Source organism: Narcine bancroftii, chromosome 3, assembly GCF_036971445.1.
Source record: "Narcine bancroftii isolate sNarBan1 chromosome 3, sNarBan1.hap1, whole genome shotgun sequence".
Lineage (NCBI taxonomy): Eukaryota > Metazoa > Chordata > Chondrichthyes > Torpediniformes > Narcinidae > Narcine > Narcine bancroftii.
The window spans coordinates 165660698-165686139 of record NC_091471.1 but is presented as its reverse complement, the minus strand read 5'-3'; the positions used below and the strand labels follow the sequence as shown (position 1 = coordinate 165686139).

At 41.4% G+C, this 25442-nt stretch overlaps 1 protein-coding gene across 2 annotated transcripts in view; it reads right to left on the bottom strand.

Annotated features, from left to right (window-relative positions):
- Nucleotides 1-25442, bottom strand: part of LOC138756280 (alpha-synuclein-like) — a 95748-nt gene that overhangs the window by 54233 nt on the left and 16073 nt on the right. For both annotated transcript variants that reach the window (XM_069922832.1, XM_069922833.1), the window contains one exon: nt 24891-25036. In XM_069922832.1, the coding sequence (XP_069778933.1) occupies nt 24891-25036 (146 nt within the window). The remainder of the gene's footprint in view (nt 1-24890; nt 25037-25442) is intronic.

Sequence of the window (25442 nt, the reverse complement as noted above, 5' to 3'; positions counted from 1 at the left end):
TTTGGCCCATTGAGCATATGTTGGCTCACAAAGCAATCTCATTCTCCATTAAATTTCCCTTTATTCTCCATCCCCATTAACTGCTCACAGATTCTACCACACTCACAAATATTTGGGGTAATTTGCAACCGGCAGTTAACCTTCCAATCCATATGTCTTTGGGAGGTTGGAGGAAACTCAGGGAGGCTTAACTCAGTCACAGCGCAGAAGATTCAAATTCCACACAAACAGAGGGAGGAAACCAGAGCCCCTGGAGAAAACTCAAGCAGATACAGGGAGAATATATAAACTCCTTACAGACAGCATGGGATTTGAACCCCGGTCCCAATTGCTAGTGCTGCAAAAGGTGTTGCCCTATCCGCTACGCCAACCTTGCCGCCACATGTCACCTAGAAGAAACATTGTGCTGCAACATTCACAAATTTGCTGACGATACCACGGTAAAGGGTTGTATAAAGAAAGGTGATGGCAGCAGCGAGAAAAGAGTGTGCGCTGGGTTGTGTGGTTCTTTGATGATTGCTGCTGCCCTCCGTTGGCAATGTTCCCTGTAAATGTTCTCAGTAATGGGGAAGGGTTTTGCCTGTGATGTCCTGGGTTGTGTCCACTACCTTTTGGAGGATTTTATGCTCATCATACAGTTAGGAGATTGAAAACTTGGCTGAAAGGTGCACCAACAACAACACTCAACATCATCAAAACTAAGGAGCTGATTGTTGACTTCAGGAAGAGAAAGTCAGAGGCATACAATCCAGTGATCACTGGGGAATCAAAAGTGGAAAGGATGAGCAAACTTAAGTTTTTGGGAGTCACCATCTCGGATGATCTTTCCTCGACCCAACACACTAGTTGCACCATTAAGAAAGCACGTCAGCGCCACTATTTCCTCAGGATTTTGCAGAGGTTTGGTATGACACCAGAAACTCTGGCAAATTTCTACAGATGTGTGGTGGAAAGTATGCTGACCAGCAGCATCATGGTCTGGCATGGGGTCACCAATACTTCTGAGCATAAAGCCCTCCAAAAGGTAGTGGATACAACCCAGGACATCACAGGCAAAACCCTCCCCCATTACTGAGAACATCGACAGGGAACATTGCCATCGGAGGGCAGCAGCAATCATGAAAGACCCACACAACCCAGAACACATTCTCTTCTCGCTGCTGCCATCAGAAAAGAGGTATAGGTGCCACAAGACTCGCACTACCAGGTTCAGGAACAGCCGCTACTCCTCCACCATCAGACTCTTCAACAACAAACTCAATCAGGAACTAATTTAAGGACTCTTACTTTTGCACTTTTTTGATTTATTTTATTCTCTCTGGATTATATAATCAGTTTGTTTACATTGGTTATGTTTACAGTTCTTTATTTGTTTACATGTTTATGCTGTGTATGGTTATTTTGCACTACCAATAAGTGGCAATTCTCCGTGCCCTCAGGATCAAGAATCTTAAGGTTGTATATGATGTCATATATGTTTTCTGACAATAAATCTGAATCTGATATCTGAATCTGAAATCCGAATCTGATTGTTGATATTTGGACTTGAGACCCTCAGAACTGAGAGTGGAGAGGGAAGATAGCCAGTTAAGTAGTACATTCTCTGAGCACAGGAAGGCTGAAGAACTCAATCAGGTAAAATCTGATTAAAGCCCAACTATGAGCAAGTGAACTGTCTGAGTTCTTTACATTGCAATACATTAACATTGTTACATTACAAATATATGTCTTGGGAGTTAACACAAAGAATAACTATGAACTGCATTTTATTAATAGTCAGCACTTAATTGAATTTAATCTTTTATTAAATAGTAGGGAATTGTGTTCCAAAGATTGGAGCAAAGCTTGTTTTATATGCTATCCAGGCAACCCACACTTGACTACAGCAGGTGGTGCAATAATTAAACAAAAGTGCCGAGTATCGTGTAAGGCAAAAAGTTATATATTTTTTTGAAGTTAGGTCCTTGTTTGGACTTGAATTTGGACAGCTGCTAAAGGGATGTTCTGATATAAACTCTCTCAAACAGTTCCTATTAAATTGGCTTTCCCTCATTTGTTTCAATAACAAGCACACAATCTGTGGCTGTGGATCATTGATAACTGCAAAGAGATCCTTACTAATCGAAAGTGGCACATTGTCTCATTTTTCATATTTTACAGCCTGTAAGAGTTGCCATTATTATCTCCCCTGCTGGTTTAATAACATGGCGTAACCACAAATGAGCAGCATCCACAGCAACAGTAAGACATCTCCATCTATTATTGTCTGTCCTCATGGCCCTCTTGGGTAAGGCCATAAAAATGCCAGCAATTAGAGTACAAGTTGAGAGAAGGGTTTGTGTCGCATCCACTAGGGCCAAGATTGTTCTAACTTCCTGCACTTCAGAAACATAAAGGAATAAAAAAAAATCTCGTCAGTCTGGTTGGAGATGTGTCTGATTGCTTTTCAAAATGTTTTTAAAATATCGAACTAGAAGTCTTGGGTTTTTGGTGAAAGGGGAAAAAAGGGGGGAATCAAGGAGCAAATATTCACACATATGGAAAGACCTGGTCTCTACAGCCACCAGATGTTCACCACTTGCTGGCTAAAGAAATTCGTCTACATCTCTGCTTTAAATGGGCACCATTTAAATTTAACTTGATGACTTTTATTGCTTTTCTGAAGAATTAAGATTATGATTTCAAACATCAATAATTACATATAAATTGAAGATTACCCTAGCAATAATATAAACTGGAAAGTGAACATATTTCAGCATTCTTGCTCCAGGGATGAGCTTGCCAAGGCTTGACCATTTTCACAATATTTGTTTTGACAACTTGCTTTTAACACATTTTCTTCATGCTGGCTATGTGAAGATCCATGTGTTTCAAACCATGACTGCATGCTGATCTTTGCATAATGAATTTTAAGGTCTTGGATTTTTTTCTTAACTGGGCCGTCAATCAATACATTCAACTTCAGTTGTCACTGCTTGCCTTGTGCAACTGAGCGACTAGAGAAGTTTATCTATTACAGGAACTCTCACAAAGGTGAGTAAAGCTTGTTATCACAGACCAAGACGAATGATGTCAATGGAAGACATCAGCTCCAACCATTTGATTAGGTTAAATACTTAAAGATCATAGGTGGGGCCATGAGATGCCGGTCAACATCATAAAACTCTACCATCATTTTGGTCACAGTCTCTTCTCGCCGTTATCTGTCCATCTCTAATTCCTATTGCTCTGTCTATAATTCCCACTACCTTGGAGAATCAGCCAACATATTAAAAGTCAGACTCTCTTCATCCCCCTCATATTAGCCCCTTTCACACTTGCCAGTGATCCCAGGAATCGAATGCCAATCGACCTTTAAAGTGGCAAGTGTGAAAGCAAAATCTGCTCAACGCCGGCGTCAGATGACATCATCTCACGCCGGGGTTTGCCAGGCTTGACCCCTAGTATCTAGCATTGAGATCAGGCAAGTGTGAAGTGGGCAGCAACAGTGCAGGCACTTCCAATTAAAGGTAGAACAGACCAAACGCCGGGGATAAACCCTTGCAAGTGCGAAACCGTTCAGTGTCCCAGTTAGGAGTGGTCTAGTGTGAAAGTTTGGCGGGCAGCAACCTCCTTTGAAGAAGACCGCAGAGCCTACCTCACTGACAAAAGGCAAAGGAGGAAAAACCCAACACCCAACCCCAACCAACCAATTTTCCCCTGCAACCGCTGCAACCGTGTATGCCTGTCCCACATCGGACTTGTCATCCACCAACGAGCCTGCAGCTGACATGGACATTTTACCCCCTCCATAAATCTTCGTCCGCGAAGCCAAGCCAAAGAGAGTGTGAAAGGCCAAACCCCCATTCCTATCCCAGGACACTGAACGGCTGATTTACTGGGATGCAAGTGTGAAAGGGGCTACTGAGAAGAAGATTCAGGAGGGTGAGATCACGCACTTTCAGCTTCAATATGCTTCTTCAGGTGTATCCTCCGCTAAAAATGCTCCTGAAGAAGAGGAGGCAACCCTTTGACTTGTCGTTCAGATGGCAGCGCTAAAAGTGCAGCTAGTAGAGGAGCTGTCAGGCGCTCGCAGCCGACTGTCATCCCGAATTCAGCCGCTTTTAGGTGGCTGCATTCAGATGGCTGAGGAGGCCACTGTACTGCGGCAATTATCCCTCTCGGAGGAGGGTTACAAAGTTCGCCTCGCAGGTGCCTCCTGCGCATTCACGTGGCCTCCCGACAGCCGCATATTGCCAAAATATGCGGCTTTACAAGCGGGGCAATTGGCCAACTGAAAGTGCCAAATGACAATTACTTCCCTGTCATTATCAGACTGAATGAACCTCACACAAGTACAATCATTACTTTTTCTCTGCAATAACTGATCTTTCTCTGTAACTTTGTAACCTTAACTTCCTATGGATTCTATGTGCCCTGCTGAATTTCTTAAGCACTCTTGTATATTATACCTGACCCTTATACTCATCATTTACAAATTTATTTTCCTCTTCCTTTATATTTATTAACTTTTTTGCCTCTTCCTATCTGTTAATTATATTGAATTTGTTAGTGTTTTTGGTGCCTGGGAAACTGCAGTAAGTACACTTTCATTATGTTTATACAAACCTGACAAACTAGATTTGTTTTTCTTGAACACAGAAGACTTATTTCCACTCACATACCACTTTAAGTAATCCCTGTGCCATCAGTGTTCAGTGATTAGTAAAGGATTGCTTAAGGTGATATGTGAGTGTGAAGGGAAGGTTGAGGATCACTGCTCGAGACCCAATTGTTACTGAAATATTTTGGTTGAGAAAAATTGTCATTGGCCCATTTCCTTTGGAGTTGTGAAACCGTGCACATAATGAGTTAATTAGGAACAATTAAAACAGTGGTTTTCAACCTTTTTCTTTCCACCCACAACCACTTTACTAATCACAGAGCACCTATGGCATAGGGAATACTTAAAGTGATATGTGATATGCTTAGAGGAAAATAATAAAGCTGTCCTCTGCAACACTGGAGAGATGAGAATGACAAACTTAAAAATAATTTGCAAAAAGAGATGAAATTTTTCAAAATGCACCAGAATTTTATAAAGAATTTAAAGATTTATTAATTCCTCTGTTTATAAGTGTAATAGATCAGGCAGTGGTGATCTACACTCTCCCAGAGTCTTCTTTGATAGCAGTTTTTACAGTGATTCCCAAAAAAAGATAGGGATCCATTGAAACCATCATCTTATAGACCCATATCACTTTTGAATACGGACTATAAGATTATTGCCAAAGCCTTGGAAAATAGATTGGCAACTTATTTGGCTTAATTAACAAATGCTGATCAAACTGGCTTTGTGCAAGGGAGGCAATTGGTGGACCATGTATGTAGATTGAGAGGAAAGATATATTAGCTATAATGCAAATCATAGGGTTGATTTGATGGGTCGATTAGGAACATAGGAACATAGGAAGTAGGAACAGGAGTAGGCCAAAAATGGCCCATCGAGCCTGCTCCGCCATTCAATACGATCATGGCTGATCTAATTTATAACCTAACTCCACCTACCTGCCTTCTCCCCATATCCCCCAATTCCTCTATCATGTAAAAATTTATCTAACCAAATTTTAAATATGTTTAATGAAGCAGCCTCAACCACTTCCCTGGTTAGAGAATTCCAAACATTCATTACTCTCTGGGAAAAACTATTTTTCCTCATCTCTGTCCTAAATCTACTCCCCCGAATCTTGAGTCTGTGTCCTCTGGTTTTAGTTTCCCCGGCCAGCTCAAAAAACCTTCCTACATCTATCCTATCCATACCCTTCATAATCCTATATGTTTCTATAAGATCTCCTCTCATTCTTCTGAACTCGAGCGAATTGTTCTAATTTGGCTCCTATGTCTGATGGTTTTAAATAGAGTTGCCATTGTGAGTCATAACCATAAAACAATCACAGTACGGAAACAGGCTATATCGGCCCCTCTAGTCTGCACCAATTTAAGTGAACTCCACTAGTACCACCTATCTGCTCCCTGCCCATAACCCTCCAACCCCCTCACATCCATGCACTCTTCCAACCTCCTGTGAGCCTTTTAAACTGGATACTTTTCTCAGGGGATAACAGCCCTATATAGCAGCAAAACTGTGAAAAGATGCTGCAGAAAAGGACAAATGTTTGCCATATTGAACACACAATGGCAAGAGATACACTTCATAAAGCCCTATCAGCCCATTGTAATTTGCCTCCTTTGGTGTCTTTCACTTGTTCAGGTCTAAATTTTAAATCTTAGGGTTCCATTACATGCCGAGTTCACTTCTGATAGCCCCTTCCAGAGCTCAATGTCCAATCTTGGATTACTGTACAATTCTTTGAAGTGCCATGGGATTTAAAGTGTCATAATGATTATCTTCCCGGTCTGGTTGTTAGAAATCTGAACTATTGATCTGGTAATAAATTTTAAAAATCTGCAGGTGGGGGACATCTGAAAATAGAAAGAATGCTGGAAATACTCACCAGGTTAGGCAGCCTCTGAGGGAAGAGACACAGATTTACTGTTTCAGGTTGATGGTTGTGCTGCAGCAGGGATTGTAGGGTAGGGGTATATCTCTGAACAGTCAGAAAGAGAATATAATGTAGGAGTTGTGAAATACAGATCAGAAAGACACTACAGGCAGGCCAGTTCAGCCTCCACTCCCAGAAGGAAAAAGGGAAGTGAAAAAGAACCTGAAACAAGCTGGACCAATATCACAGAGGGACGACTGATGCAGATAGAGAAATCAAGTTACATGAAGTTGTACAGTTCAATATTGAGTTTAGAGAGCCCAGATAGATCCAAGCATGCATTGAGGTCTCATTGGACCAGTACAGGAGACCACTGACCAATGGGTATGAAGGGAGTGGGATGGAGAATTAAAGTGACCGGCAACAGGAAACTCGGGGTTTGGTTTCCTTCATGGCAGAGGGAAATTTAAATTTACAGAATTAAATCATTTGGAAATAATAGTGCTGATAATTAAACCATCAGATTGTTGTAAAAACCCATCTGGTTCGGTCATATCCTCAGGAAAGAAATCTGCTATCCTTACCTCTCTGACCTGCGTGGAATCCAAGGCACAACAACCATTAATTAACTTCCTCAGGGGTAATTAGTGATCAACAATAAATGCTAACTCGTGCATGTCATGAATGAATTTAAATATTTCTTTTCTCGATGTGGGAGTTACCAGAGGCTTTTTTTCCCAACTGTGTTGTTACTGAAGCTGTTTTTGGTGACAAAGAGTACAGACTGTGACTCAGCTCAAAAGGGCTGATTGGTTTGCCGCAGGGTTGTTACTTCAATGCCATTCTATGGAGAAAACAATGGGAAAGAAAACTCACGGGGGTTGATGGGGAGCAGAATGAAGAGTCCATGTTCAACAACTGGAAGAGTAAAGGTGACTTTAACGAAGCTCCCTTTCAATTCTGGCATGATTTCTCTCAATTTACAACTTGCAATGATTTCCAAATTGAGTCATGGAATAGAATTCTCTTATTGTTAGGGGTGCCAGGCAACTGTGTACTTTATGGCAGGCAAAGTTGAAGTACAGTATATCAGGTATGTTACATTTTTGTATTTATGAAGTGACAATAAAAGATATCTTGAATCATGAATTGCACAGAAGCATTTGGCTCATTGATCACTCCCAGATGTTTGTGCAGAAATCCAATTTATTATGGATTTCAACAGCTCAAATCATACCTCAAAAGATCACTGCTGTCATTAGTAAGAACAATGTGGCAACAAATTTAAAGTATATGAAGGAGATGCAAATTGGAGTGGCCATGTAATTAGCCATGTATTTCTTTCTATGAAACATGAAATTCTGCAGACCCTGCAATTGTTGTAAAAGCACAAAAATACTCAAGGAATTCAGATTTCACTGTGTCCATAAGTGGTAAAGACATCTAACCAATGTTTTGGGACTGAGCCCATCTTCAAGTATCAGCAAAAAGCAGGACACTAAACAAAAATGATAGGGTGAAGGGAAAACGAGACAACAGAATAAATTTCAATTCTTCGCTCCATTCACATGCCGACATGTTTGCCCATGGTATCATGCACCGCCAGACTGAGACAACCCACAAATTGGAGGGAAAACATCTCATATTCCATCTGGGCAACCTCCAACCAGATGGCATTAACACTGAATTTTCTGATTTCCTTTAGCCTTCCCCCATCTCTCCTGACCCCATTCCTATTTCTCCTTTTCTCTTGCTCTCTCTCACTCTTTCCCTCTCTCTCCTTTTCTCCAGCTTTGCATTCACAGAGCCATCCACTCCCCCGTTCAAATCTCACCTTTCCTCTCCAGTTCTTGAATCCATGTCCAATTATCACATTTTATCTCTTGGTCTGTCCTCCACCCCTGCCCTTTCTTACCTTCTCCCCAGCCTTTTAATTCAGGCACCTACCTATCTTTTCCCCATACCTTCAAAACAGGTAAGAATTGAGGAATAGTTGGAGTTGAAGTCAGAAAGAGCCACCCTATTCAAGGGTCAAAAAGGATTGACAGGTAGGCATAATTAACAGCAGGTTTTTTAGATATCATATATTTTGTTCATCTAGCTATAGACAGTGGGAATGGCAGTCAAGGTAGGGGAATGCTCCTCTTGAAAAATGTAGGTCAGCAAGGAAGCCAGCAGTATCCCTGATGACTTCATCTACGAAGTGCATCCAGTTGCAGCTCCTGACTGATTCGAAAGAATCAAAGAGTTGTTGATCCAAACCAAGGCTTTTATTAACTAGAAGACTGGACCATATCACATGTAGGTCGACCAGTCCAGAATGACCTGGTCTGGCTAGGAGCAACCCTTTAAGACCTGCCAGTAGGCGTGGCTGCACTCTCAGCCAATCACAGTCATCCGTCACTACAATCTGCATTGGTGATAGAATCTGTACTATCACACTGACAAGCCGATTTAAGGAAATGGAGCTGGAGTTGGATGAACTCTGGATCATTCGGGAGGCTGAGGGAGTGAAAGACAGGAGTTACAGGGACACTATCACACCTAGGAGATAGGAGGAGGGTAGATGGGTGACAGTCAGGAGAGGGAAAGGGAACAGTCAGGCAGGGCATGGCATCCCTGATGCTGTCCCACTCAATAACAAGTATACCATTTTGGGTACTGTTGGGGGATGACCTACCAGAGAAAAGCATGGAGATCAGGTCTCTGGCAATGGAGTCTAGTCCTATGATTACGAAGGGAAGGAGGAGAAGAGGCGAGCTGTAGAAATAGGGGATTCCATAATTAGGGGGACAGATAAGAGGTTCTATGGAAGAGACCGAGTATCCTGGATGGTATGTTGCCTCCCTGATGCCAGGGACTGAGATACCTCAGATCGAGTTCACGGCATTCTCCGGAGGGAGGATGAGCAGTCAGATGTCGTGGTCCATATGGGGACCAATGACATGGATAGGAAGGGTGAGGAAGTCCTGCAATAAGAGTTCAAGGAGTTAGGCATTAGGTTAAAGAGCAGGAGCTCCAGGGTTGTGATCTCAGGATACCCATGCTACGTGCTAGTGAGGTTAGAAATGGGATGATAATGTAACTTAACAATTGGCTGAAGAAATGGTGCAGGAGCAAGAGCTTCAGGTTTCTTGATCATTGGGGTCTCTTCTAGGGAAGGTGGGACCTGTTTTGATGGGACTGTTTGCATCTGAACTGGAATTGGACTAATATCCTTGCAGGAAGGTTTGCTAGTGCTGTTCTGGTGGGTTTAAGCTAGATTTCCAGGGGGAGGGGAACTAGAGTGCCAGAGCAGATGGAGCAGTGGAGGAGGGAAAAGACAATGCTAAAATCACATACACATTTAGAAGTTAATAAGTTGAATGTGGTGGAAATGTTCTCAGGTGCATCTATTTCAATGCAAGGAGAAATGTACGAAAGGCAGATGAGCTTAGAGCGTGGATTGGCTCATGGAATTATGACATTGTGGCCATTAGTGAAACTTGGTTGCTGGATGGGCAGGACTGGCAGCTCAATATTCTGGGCTTCTATTGCTATAGATGCAATAGAATGGAGGTGTGGCATTGCTAATCAGAGAAAATATCACAGCCCGACCACTGAGGCTGAGGAACAGGATAGGTATGACCACTCTCTTGGGGTTGTATTATTGGAGGAGCAAATCTGTAGAGAAATAGCAAACACCTGCAAGAAACTTAAGATTGTGATAGAGATTTTAATTTTCCACATATTGACTGGGATTCCCATACTGTAAAAGGGCTGGATGACTTGGAGTTTGTCAAATGTGTTCAGAAAGCTTTCTAAATCAATACATAGGGATACTAACTCGAGTGTGCAATACTGGATCTCCTATTAGGGAATGGGACAGGACAGGTTGACAGAAGTACATATAGGGGAACATTTTATGTCGTGATAATAATGGCATTAGTTTCAAGTTAATTATGGATAAGGATAGGTCTGGGCCTTAGGGATCAGTGCTGGGACCGTTGCTGTTTGTCATCTATAACAATGATCTGGATGATAATGTGACACATTGGAGCAACAAGTTTGCAGATGACACTAAGTTTGGAGGTGTTGTTGACAGCAAATAAGGTTTTCAAAGCTTGCAGATGGATCAGAACCAGTTGGTAAAATGGGCTGAAAAATGGCGATGGAATTTAATGCAGTCAAGTGTGAGGTGTTGCATTTTGGAAGGACAAATCAGGAAAGGACATAGATGGTAAATATTAGGACACTGAGTGCAATAGAACAGAGGGATCTAGGAATACAGATACACAATTCCCTGAAAGTAGCGTCTCAAGTGAATAGGGTTGTAAAGAGATATTTTGTCATATTAGCCTTCATAAATCAAAGTATTGAGAACAAGAGTTGGGTTGTTAACATGTTAAAGTTGGACAAGACATTGCTGAGGCCAAATTTGGAGTATTATGTGTAGTTTTGATCACCTACCTACAGGAAAGATATCAATAAGATAGAAAGAGTGCAGAGAAGATTTACCAGGATGTTGCCCGGACTTCAGGAACTGAGTTACAGGGAAAGGTTTAACAGGTTAGGACTTTATTCCCTGGAGCATAGAAGAACAAGGGGAAATTTGACTGAGATCTTTAAAATTATGAGGGGAATAGACAAACTATTGTAGATAGGCTTTTTCCACTGAGGGAAGGTGAGGTACAAACCAGAGGACATGGGTTAAGAGTGAAAGGGGATAAATTTAGGAGGAAAATGAGAGGGAACTTTTTCCACACAGAGAGTGGTATGCGTGTGGAATGAGCTTCCATCTGAAATGGTGAATGCAGGGCCTATTTTAATATTTAAGAGGAATTTGGACAGGTACATGGATGGGAGAGCTCTGGGCTGGGTACAGGTCAGTGGGAATGGCAAAATAAAAGGTTCATCAGAGACTAGGAGGGTCAAAGAGGCCTGTTTCTGTGCCGTAATGTTCTATGGTTCTAAGGGCTCAAGCCCAAAAACATTGGTTATTTTTCTTTACTTTCCATGGATGCTGTGAAACCTGCTGAGTTATTACTGCATTTTTTCCTCATCTGACCTGTAGGGATAAAAAGGCTGACAAGCTGAGCATACCACAGCCTGGGATTTTTCCCATCAGATGTAAAGGTTATCAGGTTGAATTGGAACCCAATAGCTGTAGGGTACCATACAGATTCATTCTTGCTGTCCATCTGTGTCCAATCTATTGGGCATTTTTGAAAGAGGCTTTCCAATTATAAACCTCGTGTTAACCAAGTGAATTTTTGGGATTGAATGACAGAATTGTACATTCCAACAAGTCTCAATACCCTATTCTTTCCCTATGTAGCTCTGTCAATATGTGGATCCTCCTAAACTACAGATGGTGATTCCAGCTGGTAGCAAGTTTACACCCTGTTACCCATTCCTACTCATTTTGCAACCTCTCACCTCACCCATTCTATACCCTATCTCCCACCCATTTTGAATCCCCATCCATACTGCATCATTGCCCATTCCCACACATTCTGCACCCTCTCACTCCCCTCACCATTGTGTACCCTGTCTCCTAATTCCACCCATTCCACACCATCTCACCCACCCACACATTTTGCACCGTCTCTCATCCCACCTATTCTGCACCCTGTCTCAAACTCTCATCCATTCCTACCCTGTCTCGCATCCATTCTGCACCCTATTTTCCACTTCTCTGATGCTGCATCACGTTATCTATCCCCACCTATTCTGCACCATGTCTCCCACTCATTCTGCATCCTATTTATCATCCTGACTGCTACACCTTTTGCATCCTGTCAAATCATCCCTAATCATTCTACACCATGTTACCCATCTGCTCACAGCCTCCAATCTCCTTCCTCTGTACCCTGGCCCACACTCCATTCATTTTGTATCCTATCTCACACGACCAAGTTCAGGAACAGCTCTACCATCAGGCTCCTCAACTACAAACTCAATCAAAGATTAATTTAAGGATTCTTATGTGTGCACTCTATTGATTTTTTTTATTCACTCAGTCAGTTTGTTTACATTTGTTATCAGTTTACAGTCCTTTATTTGTTTACTTGTATATGCTGTGTACATTTTTTTTTACACTACCAATAAATAGTAACTCTGCCTTGCCCACAGAAAAAGAACCTCAGGGTTATATTTGATGTCATTTATGTACTCTGACAATAAATCTGAAATCTTCAACCAATTCCCCATCTATCCAGGCATTAGAAGGATGTCTGTTCTAAATGGAAGGAAGATGGAGTCTTATGGATGGGGAAGATAGTGGAGTCCTTACTTCAAGTATATGTGAGGATTCTCAGATTAGAGTCCTGGATCACAGTGCACTGAGTGTATGAGGGAGAGGGCAGAGTGGGACACAGAACATTCTAGACATGGGCCACACGGTTAGCATATTAGTTAGCTTAATGCCATTACTGCACTAGCGACCCAGGTTGGAATTGGGTTTTAAAAAATGCCTCCACGTACAGACACATGGTCAATAGACTTCAGAACCATTGCTCAATGAGATATAGGGTCAAGAGACACTGTGAGCAATGGATCTCAGAAGTCTAATTTCTGTTCAGCCCAGAATCTGACTTCTGCTTGAAGAATTGTCCGAGTTCTGTGAAGAGATTATAATGAGAGTTTATAGTCATGGACATAGGTCTAACGAACAGATACAGCAAAATTCTAACTTGCTGTAGCCTAGCAAGAATGTCAGATACACTGACTGCAATAGCATGAATTACCACAATTTGCCAGGACAAAAAATGATAACAAACATAAAAGGATAGATTATTAAATACTCACATTTGGAGCTAGTTCAAGAAAAAAAAGTGAAATTTTGGTGTTAGGAAAAGGAAAATGACCAGCTGGATTGCTCTGACAAAGAGGCTTCCTTGATTCAATGGACCAAATATCCTTCTGTTTTGGCCATTCTTTAATCAACATGGTTAAGCCAAAAGGGTGAGGCAAATTATGAGAAAAATGGTTAAAGTAGAAGAAGATTGCAGCGATGAGCTGAAGCAATCATAGCTCAAGAAATATTGGTGTAGTCTGAAGGAGGTATATTCAAAGAAACATTGAGAACAGGTCATCACAATCAATAGGAATGTTGGGTTAATTAGCAAGAAAAGAACACTGCAGTGGTGGAAAGTTATTCACATAGGGCAGTGAAACCATGAAAACAGATGGAGATCAGGGTTGCTGCAACCAGACTAACAAAGAGAGACATACAGCATAAGAGCAGACTGTTTCTTGGTTCTGTCATTTAGCATAACCCCAAAATACTGTAGTGTGGGTATGGCAAGTAATGATAGGTAAAAGGAGACATTTTGACTTTTCTACATCATCATTGCACAATTGCAAACAAACTATAAACAGCAAGGCCCTTTTCACTTTGTTTGTGTTAACCAACTCCAATATATTCCAGTATATCTGAATCATCTGAGAATCCTCACATATACTTGAAGTAAGGACTCCATCATCTTCCCCATCCATAAGACTCCATCTTCCTTCCTTTGAGGAAAGACATTCTCCTAATGCCTGGATAGATGGGGAATTGGTTGGAGATTTCAGATTTATTGTCAGAGTACATAAATTGGCTGCCACATCCCTGTCTATTTGTTACTTCCTGGAACATTCCCTACTGCAATTCCCCTTTCCAACTTCAGCCCATCCAAAGTCTATTGCCTGTATCCCAATTAATGCCAAGTTCTATCTACTCATCACCCCCAGTGTCTCTTGACCACACTGGCTCCATTTTCCTAGTCAATTTCTTTCACAACCTCACCCCCTTCCCATATCTATAGTTAAATGGAGCTTTGGAGTCCTCTTGGATCTCTCCACGTTTGGCCTCTGCCCATCTTCAATTTTCTTCATCACCACTGGTGCCTTGCATTCAGATGGCCAATTCTGGGATTTTTGTTTCCAAACCTTTCCACTAAGTCAGCCCATAAAACATATCCATTTTGCCAAGCCCTTGGTCACTTATCCTGTTTTTGCTGCTCTCCTTTTTATTCAATATCTTATTTAGAACTTTAAAAAGCAGAAGACAGATGAATGAATGATCAGTGTTCTCAGGTTTTCTTCTTCAAAATATTGGCAGATATCTTTAATTCTCAGGAAGTGCAGTGATTTTAGTTGAGAAGGTGGATCATTATGCAAGAAGGAGCTTGTGAAGGAGCAAAAAAACTCCTCAGTGAAACAATATTGGACTAATTGTCCAACAAAACTGCATAAATCTCAAAGAAAAACAACTCGTTACAACTAATAACTTATTAGTGAAGGCAGAATAACCTGTAATCCCCACCTCCATCTGGTTCCACTGCTTTCCTATCTTCTTTACCTACTCCCACACCTCTTCTTCTATCTCAGGTTTCCTCTCCTTTCTAGTCTTCCCCTTTACCTGTCTCTCCATGTAATACCACCCCATTTTTACATTAGTCTTGACAGATCATTTGTACATACAGATGCTGCCTGACCTGTCGATTTTCCCCAGCAGGTCAATATTTAAACCAGAAACAGTTAAGCCAGGTGAATTTCTGTGCTTTCTGCCAGCTTATCTTCAGGTTTATTGTTTGGGTTCTCACAGGACAAATTTATCTCAGCCCAAAATTCAAAACCCAGTGTTCATAAAGGTGAAGGTGAGAATGCTATGGGATTAAGTGCAACCACAATGGTTTGTGATGCACTGGGAAATTCTGCAAGCAGATAGAGCAAAAAGGAAGTGACAATCAACTGTGCAGGAAGGACTGATCATTCTGCCTTGCAATGTCACCTTGACTCAGTGGGTGGAACTCTCGCTTCTGAGTCAGCAGGCTGTGAATACACATCCCACTCTTGCATTGAATCACATCATCTTTGTTGATGGCCCTGGTGCAGTGCCCAGTCAAAGCTGTCACCTTCCCAATACATTTAATCAAAGCTGCACCTGCCTATCAAAATGCTCATCTTGTCCTTGCCAACATGACTGCAACTGCACAATTGTGAAATATTCTGGGGCACATTTTCATTCAAAGTCAGAAGAATGAAAATGCTCACAGTCAGCAGAATGTATCAACAGATGGAGACAAGAGAAAGATCCGCTCAAGAAACCTACCTTTGGTTATAATAACAAGACCAAGTAAGAATAATGATTGGCCACAATTTCTATTCCCACTCTCCCATCCCCACCTTCAAAGGAGCATGAAGTGAGAACTGGAAAGGGCTGCGGGTAATGTGTGTTGGTCGAGCAACAGATCTCCATGCAGTTGAGCTTCAAGTGCCCTTAATCTGTAGTTATACAGCCTTGATCATCTATCTTTTTCTGAGCTGAAAGATTCCGAACGCCACAGTCGCAACTTCTGTTCTCCAGCGAGGACAGTTTCACATTGCTAATTGTTCTGCCAGATCCTAATCACGTTCCAGCTCAACTGCACCATTTCTGAAATCCAGGAACTCAAACTGCAGCAGTGCTCTGAATGTACACTGGCCACTAATGCTTGCAACAGGCGGGTCAATTCCTCGGTCCAGCACACCATTTTTCTACATATGAAACCCAACTTCTGAAGTTCTTTTCTGGAGGTTGTGATATATAGAAATCTGAAAGTATTCCTCTTCTATCATCCTTAGATCTCTCCCCTATTTACTTTGTTGGACCTCCATTCACTGCAGTCCTTCTACTTTATATATTCGATTCAAGTGGACATGGCTACTACTGTCAAGACCAAAGTTTAATGGCCATCTTTAATTGCTCCTTGAGTATTGAACATGAAAACAGTCATGGTGCTGTTAGCTGGGAATGTCATGAAAGATAAGATAAAGGAATGGCAATAAATGTCCATGTCAGGATGGTGTGTATCCAAGGGAGGAGGAATCTTCAAGGGATGGCTTTTTTAATGCATCGGCTAGCCTTGTCTTTCAAGGAGGTGGAGATGCTAGATGTGGGCAGAAATAACAATGATGTCTTAGCATAATTTGTAGATGGTACACAATAAAATTATAGTGGTGCAGGCAGCTGATTTTTTTGTCATTGGAAAGGGTGCAAAGAAAGTGGGATTCTTTGTCTTGGAATTGTATCACTCTGGGCAGTGTCAAGCTTTTTAAATGCTATTAGACCATCCAATAAATTGGAGTGCATTTGCCTTGCACTCTCTGATGTTGGAATGACTATGGCAAATCAAAACTCTTCACAGGCTTTTGGAAGAGCAGTTGTTTATGGGGTTTGAGGGATGTGATGCTGGCCAGTTAAACATTGTTTTTTAGTGGCTACTGTCACCTCCCCTTGCATTCAATCCACCCCACAATATCTTGAAGGAGATTGGGGCTCTTGTTTGCTGCTTGGATAAAACCTGGAACAAGGCAACAGGAAATCACCAAGGCAACTAATCCTAGGGAAGGTGGACAACCAGGTTTCTGTGACTTGAAGCTTGTTGGCAGCACCATATCTAGATGGTTGGATCCTGTCATCCTATATCCTGTCAACTTGGGTCAATGAGAAATCAAGTTCAGAATCTTATAATATTGCAAATATAAATTAAATTAGCTCAATATAATTGTTTCATCTACTTGAATTTATATTTTCAGAACTTGAAAAAGAAACTGCGTTTAATTGAAGAAATGCATCAAAACTATTGAAAATTAAGTTCCAGTAAAGGTGAGAATAATCCACATAACCTCAGATTTATGGTAGTGGAGACAACAAACATTCACATTGAAATTATGCCTCCTGGAGAATCAAAAGATTAATTGTAAGCATTTTGGCAACTTTACAAGCAGTTACTGAGTACTTGTTTCCAATGTGTCTTCTTGTCCCCCATTGAGAGTCATATCCTATAAGAAGGATGGTTCATTACTTATCAAGGTAACCTACAGTTACAGGGAGAGGCAAATACCAGGCTTTGCTACTAGGAATGGTGCCCTTCAAACTTTCCACTGAAAAGTCAAATCTGAAACATACGACAAAAAGTATCTCCACTTGTCAATTCTCGTTCTCACTTAGTGATTCCGTTCTACTCCTTCAGACAAACACAAAGGGTTCCGTTGCATATTTGAAAAGAAACACCCCTGTGTTTGTCCAATAACGATCCCATAATCAACATCATGAAAGCCGATGATCCTCTCATTACCACATCACTGTTCATGGGAACCTATTGTGTGCAGATTTGGCAGCCACATTTTGTATATTACATTAGCTGTAAAGTGTGTTGGGGCATCCCAAGATTATGAGTGTCATGGTTAGCACAGCAGTTAGTGCAATGTTATTACAGTGCCACTGACCCAGATTTGAACCTGCCACAGTCCATAAGGAGTTCGTAGGTCCTCCTGTTTCCTCTCACCCTCCAAAAACAGACAGGATTGGTAGATTAATGAGGTGTATTTGGGCTGCATTGGTTTCAAAGGCCACCATATGCAGTCACTGAACTTTGCAAAAGACTGCCTGAGACATCTGCACACTGGCACACAAATGCTTATGTCTGATTTCTAAACTCCTTTGTCTCTGTGTGAGGAAAACAGCCATAGATAAATCAATGATGTTTCCAAATAATGTGTACAACGCAATGCGATGGAACAAAATGAAAATTATTTATTCACATGATATAATTGCCTTCCATAAACTCAGGATGCCGCAAAGCATGTCACCATGTATTACACAGCCAGTGAAGTACTTCGTATAACATGTAATCACCATTCTTATTGTTAGCTTGCGTACAACAAACACCATGAAACGGTAAAAAGATAGAAATTGAACCAACGTCCAAATCCACATTGAACTTTTTGTCCATTTATACTAATTCTGTTTGTTTATATTCTGCTGACATCCTTCAATGCTTTGCATACTGCTGTCTGAATGCCTATTAAGCACAATAAACTGCATCTGATTTTATCAACCCCCAGCAGCAAGTACCAGATATTGATCGCTCTTTGTGCTAAAAATGAACCCCCTCTCACCTTAAAACTAAGCAATGCTATTTTTGATAACCCTACAGTAGGGAAAATAAGATTTTGACTCTCTTTCCTATTTATGCCTATTATAATCACGCTGCTCTCCAATGCAGGCAAAATCTTTGCTAGGATTCTCCTAAATAGAATAATACCTAGTGTCGCCGAAAATGTTCTCCCAGAATCACAGTGCGGCTTTCGCGCAAACAGAGGAACTACTGACATGGTCTTTGCCCTCAGACAGCTCCAAGAAAAGTGCAGAGAACAAAACAAAGGTCTCTACATCACCTTTGTTGACCTCACCAAAGCCTTCGACACCGTGAGCAGGAAAGGGCTTTGGCAAATACTAGAGCGCCTCGGATGCCCCCCAAAGTTCCTCAACATGGTTATCCAACTGCACAAAAACCAACAAGGTCGGGTCAGATACAGCAATGAGCTCTCTGAACCCTTCTCCATTAACAATGGTGTGAAGCAAGGCTGCGTTCTCGCACCCACCCTCTTTTCAATCTTCTTCAGCATGATGCTGAACCAAGCCATGAAAGACCCCAACAATGAAGACGCTGTTTACATCCGGTACCGCACAGATGGCAGTCTCTTCAATCTGAGGCGCCTGCAAGCTCACACCAAGACACAAGAGCAACTTTTCCGTGAACTACTCTTTGCAGACGATGCTGCTTTAGTTGCCCATTCAGAGCCAGCTCTTCAGTGCTTGACGTCCTGTTTTGCGGAAACTGCCAAAATGTTTGGCCTGGAAGTCAGCCTGAAGAAAACTGAGGTCCTCCATCAGCCAGCTCCCCACCATGACTACCAGCCCCCCCACATCTCCATCGGACACACAAAACTCAAAACGGTCAACCAGTTTAGCTATCTCGGCTGCACCATTTCATCGGATGCAAGGATCGCCAACGAGATAGACAACAGACTCGCCAAGGCAAATAGCACCTTTGGAAGACTACACAAAAGAGTCTGGAAAAACAACCAACTGAAAAACCTCACAAAAATAAGCGTATACAGAGGCGTTGTCATACCCACACTCCTGTTCGGCTCCAAATCATGGGTCCTCTACCGACATCACCTATGGCTCCTAGAACGCTTCCACCAGCGTTGTCTACGCTCCATCCTCAACATTCATTGGAGCGACTTCATCCCTAACATTGAAGTACTCGAGATGGCAGAGGCCGACAGCATCGAATCCACGCTGTTGAAGATCCAACTGCGCTGGGTAGGTCACGTCTCCAAAATGGAGGACCATCGCCTTCCCAAGATCGTGTTTTATGGCGAGCTCTCCACTGGCCATCGTGTCAGAGGTGCACCAAAGAAGAGGTACAAGGACTACCTAAAGAAATCTCTTGGTGCCTGCCACATTGACCACCGCCAGTGGGCTGATATCACCTCAAACTGTGCATCTTGGCGCCTCACAGTTTGGCGGGCAGCAACCTCCTTTGAAGAAGACCGCAGTGCCCACCTCAATGACAAAAGACAAAGGAGGAAAAACCCAACACCCAACCCCAACCAACAAATTTTCCCCTGCAACCGCTGCAACCGTGTCTGCCTGTCCCGCATCGGACTTGTCAGCCACAAACGAGCTTGCAGCTGATGTGGACATTTACCCCTCCATAAATCTTCGTCCGCGAAGCCAAGCCAAAGAGAAGAATCTTTCTTATAGACTTCTGTAAGCATGGTCCATAATCCTTGTTCACTTCAGGAAAATCATGGTCACCATGTCTAATCTCTCTGCATCACCAAAGTCATGCAATCCAGACCACATGCTGATGAATCTCCTCTTTATTCTTGCTAGCATGGTGATGTTAGATGAGAAATATTGACTTGGCCTCGTCTGTTTCCCTCCCAAAGTGAGGCCCAAATATTTTTTGTCCATTTTAAGAGAGGAAATACAGCTTTCCTCTACTTCATTAATCAAACATGTTTTGTATGACACAGAGATGCAGGAAGTGAAGCCTCCGTGGCCATTTTACCAACACACTCATTTTTTTTGGGGGGATGTGGGAGGAAACTAGAATAGCTGGAGGAAATCTCCACAGGTCACAGATAGAACTGGAAGTCATGATCGAACCTGGGTCGCTGGAGCTACAGAGCCATAGCACTAATAGCTGTGGCACCCCAATGAGGGGTGAGATCAGGGGGAAATTGATGAGAAGATTGAGAGAACATGGGCTTATGTAATATCAGTCCAAATGGGCATTTGACAGTTTATGCAGACAGGGTAGAGTCATTCTGCAAGGAACCAAGCCCTTCGGCCAAACCTGTCCATGCTGACCAAGATACTTAACTGAGCTCGTCCTAGTTCTTGCATTTGGTCCATATCCCTCTCAGTCTCTCCTATACAGTTATCTGTTCAGATGTCTTTTTAACCTTGTAATTCTACCCACCTCTCACACTTGTTCCATGGCTCATTGCTGTGCTATATAGCTCCATGACGCTACATTTTGTGCTTTGGTATCTGTGCTGGAGATTTGAACCTCCAATCCTGTGATTGAGAGGTATGACTAACTGAGCCAAAAATGAACCAATGTCTCATTACAGTGAAACAAGAAGTTGGGAGCAAATATTCAGCCAGCAGAGTGCCTTGGTCGTGCTTTGCTCATAGCAGCTGTTTGATGCCGCTTACCATTGGGATGACTCTGTTAAAGTGTCTCCTTATCATTGCTTGGTAAGGTCTTTATTTTTATTAGCATATTATTAAATATATTAGTAAGGCTTTATCTATAAACTTGGGGGGGGTTATTTATCTATAATGTTATTTTTCATCTTTCAGGTGGCTCTGTGGAGAGGAGGAACCTACAGATGCAGTGCTAGTTAAATGTTTTCAAAGAATGTGACTGAAAATAAAGTTAAAATACTTTAATATTTATATATTCATGCAAATCAAGTTTGTTAAGTGTAAGTGCAGAATAGTTTATTTTTTGTTCTTTAAAACTGTTTATTTTTAATGCAGGTGTATTAGTTAGGCATTGTAAGAGTTAGTCTCAAGCAAATGGAAAATAGTTGCTTGAGACTTAGTCTTACAATCAGTTAGGAGCCGGATACCAGGGTTTTTTTTACTGTTCTTTGGTATTTACTTGCAGCTTATTTGGTCAGCAACCCACCACAAGCATGAATCACTTCAGCATCAATGCATTTCAAATGGCTATAATATTTGTCTCTACTGACAGCCACAGGTGATGCAGAACCTAAAGTAACCATATTGTACCTGCAAAGGTGACATTATGAAGTCTAAGCAAAGAAAATCATCAAGATACCCTTGAGTGATATTAAGAGTCTGTTCTGAGAGTGTGACTGATGAGTAATTACTCATGAACATCAAAAAGATTGCAACCAAATTGCACACTAGTAAGATCCTACATGAAGCAAGTTGATCATGAATAGCCTAAGTGATAATATGCTGAGTGATAAATATTGGCTAAGACAATACACACGCACCAAGACTTAATTAGAAATATTTTTTATCTATTTAAATCTCAGAACAAGAAAAAGAAAATTGGCATGGATGCCATGGAGAACTACCCAGGGATACAGCAAGCCTTATGTCAATAAGTTGCAAGACTCGGCAATCTACACACATAAGGGAATACTTCTGCTCACTTCTCGCACTGAATTCAGGAAATCATATTCAAATTGAGCACCAAGAACACTCTGAAGGATCTTGCTCCTGCTTCAAAGCTCATGAGTGAAGGAATATTTTTTGTTTGCAAGGTTTTTGTTTTACAAATGGTGAAAACATATTTAGAAATAAATGTATTTATTAACAATTTCTTCCCGATACTTTAATTTTCAATATTGAGGTATACTTATTTTGGAAGGGCCTCAACTACTGTAATTACGGTTGAGAAGGTATGCCAAAAGAAAAGCAAGTACCAGACCATATGTGCAGACGTTGGTAAACCTACCAGTGAAAGTCTTTCACAGCAGGTATCTAGATGCAGAGTTTTTTTTTTACCATCTGTGTCAAGGGCAAACTTGTAACATACAGACAGCAGCATCCATGGTTGATTAGTTATATTTATCTTCAAATATTATGGCTCTGGCTTGTTTGGTTACCATTAAAATGTACAATAAACTCAAATGTTGATGCACATATAGAAAGTAGATGACTGAAGCTTTGCTCATCATGAACTGTCCTATCATCCACTCCAAGGAAAGAATGATATAGTCACCCAATGCTCATTGTATTAAAGTATTTCCCATAGTAGGTGGATCCATGGATGGATGGTGTGCTAAAGTCCCTGCTATGGCAACAGTTATGGGTGGGTGGGTTGAACGATGGTCTTCAACAGTAAGTTGCTTCTGAACTTCAGGACTGGTGAGTATAGCAGAAGTTTTATATGGATGAATAATAAATGTAAAATAGGTCATTGCTCAATAGTGCTATTGGCTTGCAGGTTTGAGCCATCTACCTGAATCCGAGCAGTAGCAGATCAATTTAACTACCCTGTTCCTCACAAAATTACATCTCTTGCTACAGCACCCAGATCCTGCATAAAACAGTGGGAAAGACCACCTTCTGCTTGGATTGGTGCATGGCCAAATACAGGGAAAGGTGTTTGAGAGCAATGTTGAACTGCATCATTGCGTGGTATGGTAGTTCCAAAGCATCGGACTGGAAGTCAATCAGGAAAGCAGTTGAGAAAAATCACATTTACAGGGAGCGTTGCTTAAATTGGGCTCAAAGAATTATTATTGATGACCCTTTCTATCCAGCACACACTTTGACCCACTACCATCAAGAAGGAGATACAGGAGCACTGAAATTAGGACTGCCACACTGGGAAGTAGCTTCTTCCCGCAGGCTGTAAGATTGAGTAAATCATCCCAAAATGTGGATATATTTATTTTAAATTATATATATTTTTTTAAGTATGTGATTATTATGTGCACTGTGGTCTGGAGAAATGCTGTTTTGTCAGGTTGTACATGTACAGATGATAATAAACTTGAACTTGGTAACCCATTGCATTTCATATCAATGAGCTTTGAACTTCATTCAAGACTTTGCATTTAGTTTTCCTTCATTATTTTCTCACTGCCCAGAAGTGGGCACAGAAATTTCAATCTCATTGTGTATGTTATACACATGAATCTATGTGCACATTTTCTAAATATGCTTAATTATTGCTGGATGTTCCTGATCCAAAATGGCACTGCCATGTAGCAAGTTTTTTTTGTGAGCTGGCTGTATCAAATACAAAACTGAGCTTTTCGCTGTATCTCTTTACATGTGACAACAAACATGATGAAATGCAACACTCTAAGGAGTCTAGATGGGATAAATACTGTGAGGATGTTTCCCACCTGTGGGAGTCTTAAAGTTGGTGAGATCATCTCAGAAGAAGGGTTCACATTTAAAAATAGAGATTAAGAGGGTTTCTTCTCTCACTTTGGGTAATCTCTACCCAAGAGAGCACAAGAATGAAGACTCTTTAAATATATTTATATCAAGACAGATTGTTGGACTTTAATGATAAAGGGTTATAGGAATAGCTGGGAAAATAGTGTCAAGTTTAAGGACTGGATCTGCCACTTAATGACAGAAGGGCCATCACCTTAATCCTGCTCCTGTTTCTTATGTGATATTACATTAAGGGCAACATGAGAGCTGTTCTGTTTTTTTTTTAAAGTGATATCTAAGCCTGTATATTACATTTACAAAGTCAACACAGTGAGGAGCAACTAATTCCAATCACAGTTATGTGGTGGTTAGTGATGCTGCTCCACAGCTCAAAATATCAATGTTCAGCCTTGACCTCCAGTACTGTGAGCATGGAACTTGTATGTTCTCACACTAACTCAAATCCAAAATGAGCAATAATCGCAAATCAATGTACAATGCACGTTGTTTCATGCTCTGAATTCTGCACAAATTTTCCCAATTCAGACCATTTCAGGCTTTAAATTCTCTCTTGATGCTCACACTCAAATGATTTACTGTGCAAATATGATCTTTCCTGCTGTGTCACAACCCCCCCTCTCTCTCTCTCACTTTCTCTTAAATAACACGATTTCAAGAACAACACCTAATATTCATTCTTGGAACTTTCTAAGCCTTCATATCTCCTCAGACCAAAAAGGTCAATTGGACCAAATTAATTGTGAGCCCAACACTTCACACTAGTCAGTGAAAGACCAAGGAATGAAACTTTTTCACATGTTTCAATGCATGCACGAGTTGAATACATCGAGCCTGACACTGCATTATCAGCTTAATATTTTCAGCTCTTTTGATTTCCATGTTCAAGATGCATTTTTTTTAATACAACAGTTCTGACTGCACTATTTCTTGGCAGCCGATGGACTTTGAGTCTCTGCAGAGCCAGAAGATTAGATTGAAATGGTGATGACGTCAAACACTCAGTTGAAATGTGATGCAGAAAAGGATAAATCATTTAACAATACCCATACCACAACTACCAGAACTGAGAAGAATGAGGATCTTGTGCATGCTAATATCACAGCTTTGGGGAGAAACAAAATTGATTTTGAAATGTTCACCTGCTTCACGAGTTGTTCCTTTTTCACCAGCCCAGTGGCTGCTGCTATGTTTCCAGCTCCTTCCACGGTCTTCTGAGCAACTGTAGACATTCCAGTCACCATGGCTCCTCCAACCAGAGACGCCTGTTCTTTGGTCTTCTCAGCCACTGACCAAAAATAAAAACCACAGGGCATGTTCTGATTGGCTGCACACTCTCAGCTTACAATAGAATGCACAACACAGAACATAGAACAGTACAGCATAGGACAAGCTCTTTCATCCTTAATCTGCGCCATTCATGATGCTGAAGTAAATTCATCCCATCTGCTTTCACATGGAAAATATCCCTCTATTCTCCATCTGTCTAAATGCCTGTTAAGCATTGTTATTGTATCTGGTTCAACCACCTCTCCTGGCAGTGTGCTCAAGGTTATAAACTTGCCTTGCAAATTTTCTTTACTCTTTCCTCCCTCTCACCTTAAACATCCCCTCAAGTATTTGACATTTCCACCCAGGAAAAATACTCCGATTATCTACCTTGTTTATACCGCTAATAATCTTAAATACTTCTA